The 8,487-nt window shown below is 56.2% G+C and overlaps 1 protein-coding gene across 1 annotated transcript; it reads left to right on the top strand.

Annotated features, from left to right (window-relative positions):
• The first annotated feature begins 3,876 nt into the window (after positions 1 to 3,876).
• LOC108530424 (uncharacterized) lies at positions 3,877 to 7,996 on the top strand. Its single transcript, XM_017873367.1, has one exon. It carries the CDS (start codon positions 6,854 to 6,856, stop codon positions 7,445 to 7,447), a length of 594 nt encoding a protein of 197 aa, XP_017728856.1. The 5' UTR covers positions 3,877 to 6,853; the 3' UTR covers positions 7,448 to 7,996.
• Positions 7,997 to 8,487: the final 491 nt, after the last annotated feature.

Below are 8,487 nucleotides of genomic sequence, written 5' to 3'. Positions count from 1 at the left end.
CATAATAATGGTAATAAAATTAAACCGGAGCATCACTAGCATTGGTGAGGATGTGGAGAAACTGGAACCCTGCTGCACTGCTGCCGGGAGTATAAAATGGTGCAGCTGCTTTGAAAAAAGTCTGGTAGTTTCTAAAAAAACTAAACACAGAATGAAAGCAAGGTCTTGAACAGATACTGGCACACCCATGTTCACAGCAACACTCTTCACAACAGCCAAAAGGTGGAAATGACCCAAATGTCCATGGAGAATGGATAAACAAAATGTGGTCTGTCCATAAGATGGAATATTATTCAGCCCTGAAGAGGAAGGAAATTCTGCCACCCGCTATGACGTGGATAAACCGTGAGGACATTATGCTGAGTGAATAAGTCAGACTAAAGGACAGATATTGTATGATTCCACTTATATGAGCTTCCTAGGTTCATTAAATTCATAGAGACAGAAAGTACAATAGCCAGGGGCTGGGAGAGGGGAATCGGGAGTGTTTAAAGGGGACAGGGTTTCAGTTTGGGAAGATAGAAAACAGCTCTGGAGATGGATGGTGGTGATGGCTGCACAACAGTGCGAATGTGCTTGATGCCATTGAACTGTACACTTAAAAAGGGTTAAGATGGTGGCCGGGCGCAGTGGCACACACCTGTAATCCCAGCACTTTTGGGAGGTCGAGGTGGGTGGATCACCTGAGGTCAGGAGTTTCAGACCAGCCTGGCCAACATGGCAAAATCCTGTCTCTACTGAAAATACAAAAAATTAGCTGGGCATGGTGGCGGGTGCCTGTAATCCCAGCTACTCAGGAGGCTGAGGCAGGAGAATTGCTCGAACCCGGGAGGTGGAGGTTGCAGTGAGCTGAGATCGTACCACTGAAGACTCCATCTAATAAAAAAGTGGGGAGGGTGGGCGGGCATGGTGGCTTACGCCTGTAATCCCAGCACTTTGGGAGGCCGAGGCGGGTGGATCACGAGGTCAGGAGATTGAGACCATCCTGGCTAACACAGTGAAACCCCGTCTGTAGTAAAAATACAAAAAAATTAGCCAGGCGTGGTGGCGGATGCCTGTAGTCCCCCCTACTCAGGAGGCTGAGGCAGGAGAATGGCGGGAACCCGGGAGGCGGAGCTTGCAGTGAGTGGACATTGTGCTACTGCACTCCAGCCTGGGTGACAGAGCAAGACTCCACCTCAGAAAAAAAAAAAAGGTGGGGGTGGATTAAGATGGGTAAATGTGATGTGTATTTTACCACAATTTTAAAAGAAGTGCCAAAGTTAGCAACTCAGGAGATGTGGCTTTGCAAGTATGGCCAGCATTGTCTAAACTCACCAATACCTGGTTTTTCTCCCCTTCCTGGGCACAGCAAAACTCTCCTCTCCAGCACCCCTCAGCTAAGTGTGATCGTGTTGGCTGTGAGCACCAGGGACATGGGAGTCTGTGCATGCCCCGTGGTGACCTCACATGGAGGTGGACAACTCGTGAACTCTAAGTGGATCAGGCTGTCCAGACACCACAAGGAGGTCAGTGGCCTGGGAGCAGCGCCTGGGCTGTGTTGACAATGTGAAGAGGCGAATACGTTTTTCTGTGTTGCATCAAGCCATTGAAATGTAGGGGATATTTGTCACTGCAGCATAACCTGGCCTATTCTGACTGATAGACCAGCTTCCCTGGAACAACAGCAGATCTGGCACCCTGGAGACAGCTGGTTGGAACTGCCAGGAGCTACAAGGGTCAATGGTTCTCACTTGACCTTTGTAGGCTCTTAGATTTGGGATGGTGTCTGAGTCTCTTTGAGCTGCCATAGTGAGGTGTCACTAACTGGTGGTTTAAACAACAGAAATGTATTCTCTTACCGTTCTAGAGTCTTGAAGTCCAAGATCAAGTCTCTAGTCCAAGGTGGCAGGTGTTGGCAGGGCCTGAGGGGTCTGTCCCAGGCCTCTCTGGTGTGTCCACCCCCCTCCACATCTTTCTACATTGTCTTCCCTCCATAGCTGTTTGACTCCAAATATTTCCTTTTATTGGTGACAGGATCTTGCTCTATTGCTCAGGCTGAAGTGCAGTGGCATGATCACAGCTCACTGCAGCCTTGACTTCCTGGGTTCAAGCCATCTTCCCACCTCAGCCTCCCAAGCTGCTGGGACTACAGGCATGTGCCACCATGCCTGGCTAATTGAAAAAAAAAAAAAAAAATTTTGTAGAGGCAGGGTCTTGCCCAGTCTGGCCTCAAACTCCTGGGCTTAAGTGATTCTCCTGCCTCAGACTCCCGAATTGCCGGGATTACAGGCATGAGCCACTGCACCCAAATATCCTCTTTTTATAAGGACATCAGTCATGTTGAATTAGGGCCCACTGGACTCCAGTATGACCTGATCTTAATTACATCTGTGGCCGGGCGCGGTGGCTCAAGCCTGTAATCCCAGCACTTTGGGAGGCCGAGACGGGCGGATCACGAGGTCAGGAGATCGAGACCATCCTGGCTAACACGGTGAAACCCCGTCTCTACTAAAATACGAAAACTAGCCAGGCGAGGTGGCGGGCGCCTGTAGTCCTAGCTACACGGGAGGCTGAGGCAGGAGAATGGCGTAAACCTGGGAGGCAGAGCTTGCAGTGAGCTGAGATCCGGCCACTGCACTCCAGCCCGGGCCACAGAGCAAGACTCTGTCTCAAAAAAAAAAAAAAAAAAAAAAAAAAAAAAAAAAAAAAAATTACATCTGCAATGACCCTCTCTCCAAATAAGGTCACATTTCAAGGTATTAGGGGTTAGGAATCAAATATATGAATCTGGGGGGGACTCTCTTCAATCTACAACAGATAGCCCCACAGATGAGGATCTGTGGCAATGGGGCCAGGAGAGGAGGGCAGGGGCAGGGGCAGGTAGGGGATGACCGGACACCTCCAGCAGATGGAACTAAGTGAGCAGGTCTTTCTGGCAGGAGCAGCTCTAGAAGATTCTTGTTTTGTTTTTTTTGGAATGGAGTCTTGCTCTGTTGCCCAGGCTGTAGTGCAATGACATGATCTCAGCTCACTGCAGCCTCCGCCTCTCGAGTTCAAGCAATTATCCTGCCTCAGCCTCCTGAGTAGCTGGGACTACAGGCACCCGCCACCAAGCCCAGTTAATTCTTGTATTTTTAGTAGAGATGTGGTTTCACCATGTTGGCCAGGCTGTTCTCAAACTCCCAACCTCAGGTGATCCACCTGCCTTGGCCTCTTAAGTGCTGGGATTACTGGCGTGAGCCACCACGCCCGGCTTAGAAGGTTCTTTAGAGAGTCTCCATGGCCATAGAAACTGTGTGTGTGTGTGTGTGTGTGTGTGTCTGTGTGTGTGTGTGTGTGTGTGTGTGTGTGATAGGATTCCTACCTCCTGCCCCTCTCTGGGGTGAAGGCAGACCAATACATGAAGAGAGAGTGTAGGGCAGCCGGGAGGGGCCTGTCAGGCTTGATCTCTGTGGGTTTGTTTTTGACTCAACGCTGGCTCTAGAAATGGATTGACATTGGGGTGGGTGTGGGATGGAGGCTGAAAGGAGAGGGAAGCTTTCAAAGCTGTAGCCATGGGAAATGTTTTATTTTCTGCTTGAAAGAAAATGCCAAAGAAGGATAAAAGGAAAAAAAAAGGGGAGGGGAGGGGAGAGGTGATGAGAGAGACTGTGTGTGTGTGTGTGAGAGAGAGAGAGAAAGCCGGGATGGCTTTTTGTATGAGAGACTTCTAGATTGGGAAATGAAGCTCGGCCAGGCATGGTGGCTCACACCTGTGAGTGGCTTCCAGCACTTTGAGAGGCCAAGGAGGGAGGATTGCTTGAACCCAGGAGTTCAAGACCAGCTTGCGCAACATCATGAGACCGCCCCTCCGCATCTCTATAAAACATAAAAAAAAAAAAAAAGCTAGCTGGCATGGTGGCACACATCTGTAGTCCCAGCTACTTGGGAGGCTGAGGCAGGAGAATTGTTTGAGCTCGAAAGGCTGAGGCTACAGCGAGCTGTGGTTGCACTGCTGCACTACAGCCTGGGCGACAGAGCAAGTCCCTGTCTCAAAAAGAAAAAAAGAAGAGACCCCAAGGGAGGCCAAGCTTGGTGGTTTGGGTCTGTAATCCCCGCACTTTGGGAGGCTGAGGTGGGAGGATTGCTTGAAGCCAGGAGTTCAAGACCAGCTGGGGTAAGATAGCGAGAGCCCATCTCTCCAGAAAAAAAGATGATCCCAAGGGAGAGGGGAGATGGATTCTCCAGGTTTGCCCTGAACCTCAGTCAGTGCTAGGTTCTGTGGAATTACACAGGAGCTCCTGCTCTCCAGCCATGGCTCTCCTGATCTCCAAGGTGACCCCTGGGTTACCTTGACCTCACCCCCCTACTGTGTCCCAGGCCAAACCAGGGTCTCATACTACTCCTCTGACCTTCACTGCCCCCCTTCTTCCCCATGCCAGGCCAGGGAAGGAGACAGCCTCTACCAAGTGGCAGGGAGGACTGATGGTTAGCACAGTACATGGGTGGCGGGGTGTGTCACGTGTCATGGGAGTGGCCTTGCCTCTACCTTCTCTAAGTGAGTCTCAGCCAGGCTGGGGGCTCCCAAGGGCACAGGGCCTCCACACTGGGGTCCCCAGCAAGCTGCCTGGTTTAGTTCAGGGTGCCTGCTACTTCCTGACTGCATGGGCTTGTCACATCTCCTTTCTGCCCTCAACTTTCTCATCTGTTAAATGGGTATGCGGGTGCCCAAATCATAGGGTTGTCAAAGCCTGCCTGAAGCAGGGCTCAGAGCGCACCAGGAGGAATTCAGACAGGAAAAGAGGAAACTGGGAAGGCTCTGCCTGGGAAGGGGGTGGGACAGCCTGGATTTGGGACGCTTGGCGTGTGCTAAGGAGGTGGAGCTGGAAGAGGTGGGGCGTGCAGAGGTGCCTCTGAGGGCCAGGCTGGCAGTGGAATTTGCTGCAAAACTCTCCGCGTGCACAGGCCTGCCTGGGAGGGGTTCAGAGGCCTAAACAAAGCAGGGAGCCGGCAGGGAGGGGGCAGGGGAAGGAACCTCTAAGAGAAGGAACAGTCCTCTCCCGGGGCACCCACTCCCCACATAGGTGCAGCGCCTCTCCCCAAACACACGTGCTGCCAAGCCCTTCATCAGTCACCCTGGCACTGATATCCATAAATCCCATTAGTCACACCGCCACAAACACATCCAGTCCCAGGCAGACAAAGACACGGGGCCCCACAGCGGCTGTGTCTGTCCCCAGTGGCGCTTTCCCCATGTCTAGAACTGTGCGGACACCGCAGGCGCTCCATGCAATTGTTGAACCGACAGCAAGCAGCACTCCTCGCAATCACAAACGCCTCCTGATCGCGTAACTACAGGCCCCCGGATAACCACAGTTGCTCCTTTCCCCCATTCCAAGTCTCTCCCATCCCCTCTGGGTACACACGTACTGCTGTAATCACCCACGAATGCCCTTGGCCATTCCCTCTTCCGCGTCTCTCTGGAGGGGGTAGGGCTGACACTGCGCCCCCCTCCCCCAAGCCTGTGCTCGGACAGGTCAGGCAGAAAAACCATCCCCCAAGGTCACCAGGGCTCTTCAGCAGGCGCCCCCGGGAGCTGATTTATTGGCGGCTTATTTGGAGAAATGCTATCGCTCTTAGATTCCGGAGGGGGGGAAAAACACGCTCGCGGTGGACTTTAACCTTGGGCTGAAACCACAGCGCTTTGTTTTCGGAGGTGCTTCCTAGGGCGCCGCAGCGGGGCTGGGGCCCAGCGGGGGAAGCTCGGCGGGAATGTGGCCCAGCAGCCTCTCCACTCCCAGGCTGCGCTCCCGCCTGCCCTGGCAAGCGCTCAAATTCCTCTGGGCCCGGCCGGAAGCCCTCGGTCCCTCCAAAAGTGCTTCCAGAAATTCTAGGAAGGAGCCGAAGCTCCTTGGATGAGGGCGTCCTTGGAGCGAGGTTTCCAAACCCTCCCATCCCAAGCCCCTGGCTTGTGCCACCCGCCGTTCGCAGTCGTGTCACTGGCATGATGAGGTTTTCGGGAGGCACCCAGGAAGGCCTGAATGCTCCGGTTTCCGCGCACCTTAAGTCCGGGGCAAAACCCCGCTGGAGGTGGTTGGCTCCGATCGCGTGCATGGTTTGCTTGGCTGATGTAAGACACCAGCGCGAAGGCCTGTTACCGCCCCTCTGGCAGAGATAAATTAAGCGTTATTATTGCAAATGCACCCTCTCTGGATCTGCTCCCCATGACTGTTCCGTGTGTCAAAACCACCGCTTCCACCAGGCAGCCACAAGGGCGAGACCAATTACCGCTTTCCCCGTGGTTGCGCCAAAGCACGCAGCCAACGAGGGCTCCAAGCCGGGACCCTGGTTGAGAAAAACCTGGGGCATCCGGCGGCACGGAGGGTGGGAACCAGATGAGCCCCCGCCTCCACGCATGGTGCCCACAGTCACTCCCCGCCTTGGTCCTCCTGTGCCAAAAAAAAAAAAAAAAAAAAAAGCCCATCATGCGCCCGCAGAGAGCTCTGAGGAGACACGGGATGAAGGCAGGGTCCGCGGAGAGGTGGCAAGCTAAATTCTGAGAAGCCGCTTCGACCCTGACCCTGGCGTCGCCCCTCCGTGGTGCAGGTAGCACCGGAGTTGCGCTCGAACGGACAGCTGCACGCCCATCCCAGTCTCACCGAGCCTTTCTAAGAGGAAATGCCAGGCCCGGGCGCCCCTACCCCAAGGCGGTGATCCTGTGAAGCTCGGGCCACCTCAGGGTCCAGCGCCCTCAGGGATGGATGGTGTTGGCACCGAGGGATGAGGCCGTTCCCCCTCTTTGGTGAACGGAGAAGCTCTTGGCGTAGTTCCCTCGCAGTCTTGGGGTCCCCAGGCCGTGATGGGGTGAGCAGGGCGTGCGGCGTGGCCTGGGATGCGAGACCAGTCCGGAGCACCCCCGCGTCAGCTGCGGGAAGCAGGGCCCGCCCGGAGATTTATGGCCGCAGCCGGCCCCCTGCGCACCAAGCGCGTCTCCGTCCTTTCCCAGCCAAACAGTGGAGTGGAGGACCCGACCCCGGCTGGAGGAAGAGGCCAGGGCCGGAGGCGGGGCCGAGAGGAGCTGGAATCCATCGGGGCTGGGCCTGGCGCATCAGTCCCAATTCTGCCCGCCTTGCGCCCTGGTCTCGGTGGGGTGTGGGGCGATGGCACCGCGTCCCTGGTCTTCCAGGCAGGTTCGGGCAGCTCCCGGCTGGGTTGGCCCGGCCGCGACTTGGCGCTGTATCGCGGCTGGGTCTGTCGCAGCGAGGGGACGGCGAACGTGGCTTTCCCGGGCACAGCCTCTCCGGGTTTTAGCCGCGCCCGCCAGACACGGGACCTGCGGAAACCGGAGCTTAAGACACCCAGCCACAAGGCCTCTGAGCGGGCAGCAGAAGCCGGCAATCCCTCAGGGGGTGCCCTTCACCGAGATGCCAGCGGAGAGTGGGGGGCTTCGGTCCCCGCCTGGAAAGGCGGTTGGGGCGATGGGTGAAGTGGCTCGGGTGGCCGCGCCAAGGAAACGATACTGGCTTTTCTTCCCCGCTGGGGAAGGATAAGGGGAGAACGTGTCCAAGCGGCCAGTAACACCAGAATTTGGGAAGAACCGGGTTCAACGCCGAATTGAGGGAGGCCGTGTGATCTGCACCGGTCGGGCCTGAGCCTGCGCCAACAAAAGCGCGACAGGGGTGACGGCCGGGCTCAAGGTTGGCCTGTCCTTTGGTTTTAAAACAAAGAGGGAGAATTTTGTCAGTCGGGACGCGTCCAGGGAGCAGAGGCCGGAGCCGGTAGCCTAGGAACACAGGAAAGGCCTCGGCTTGGCTGGCCCAGGCTGGCTGCGGAGAAGCACGCTGGGCCGGGCCTCGGCTAGCCAGGGCAGATTCTCCTGCAACTGCGGTTTGGGGCTACAAGGAAGACCCACCCCGCTCCCCCGAGTCGATTTTTCACCCAGTCAGTAAAACACACACACACACAGACATACTCTCAATTGCGTCCACAGAGTTTTGGCCACCTATCCCGCTGGGTAAACAAAAGTGTGAGGGGCGGGGAGGGGAAGGGATGAAATGGGGGTGGGGCGCGTAAGATGGCGGCTGGACCTGGTGGCCTATGGCCTGTGCCCTATGGCCGTGGCACCCAGGCCTGGTTTTTACATTTCAATGTGGCCCACCGTACTGGGGAAGGCGTTTCCCTGGACCCTGAACCCTTGTTAGGGATGTCCTAGAGGCTCTCCTTTACGAATGGAGGCACCTGGGCTGCACCCACTACTTCGCTTGGGATCCGTCCTCCGCCCCAAGATGGCTCCCAGTCGCTGTTTACTCAGCTACTGCGGGGACACCCCGTCGCGGGGCTGGGGAGCGGGCGGAGATCAGGGCGCGTATAGATTGGCCTGGACAGGCGGCCTCTCCGCGTAGCCCGCCCGCGCCCCCATGCATGCGGCATCCCGGGAAAACTAGCGTGGGCAGGATGCGTCCTGGCCGCCCCCACCACCACCGCGTCCCCAGGCCCTGCGCCCTGGCCGGGCTCCGGTGGCTGCAG

The sequence above is a fragment of the Rhinopithecus bieti genome, unplaced genomic scaffold (assembly GCF_001698545.2).
Source record: "Rhinopithecus bieti isolate Rb0 unplaced genomic scaffold, ASM169854v2 scaffold_8135, whole genome shotgun sequence".
In the NCBI taxonomy this organism is placed as follows: Eukaryota; Metazoa; Chordata; class Mammalia; order Primates; family Cercopithecidae; genus Rhinopithecus; species Rhinopithecus bieti.
This window is presented reverse-complemented; position numbering and strand designations above follow the sequence as displayed.

Bases quoted from the DNA above. Each gene is read 5' to 3' on its own strand.
- LOC108530424 (XM_017873367.1), top strand. From the start codon at position 6,854: ATGCGAGACCAGTCCGGAGCACCCCCGCGTCAGCTGCGGGAAGCAGGG.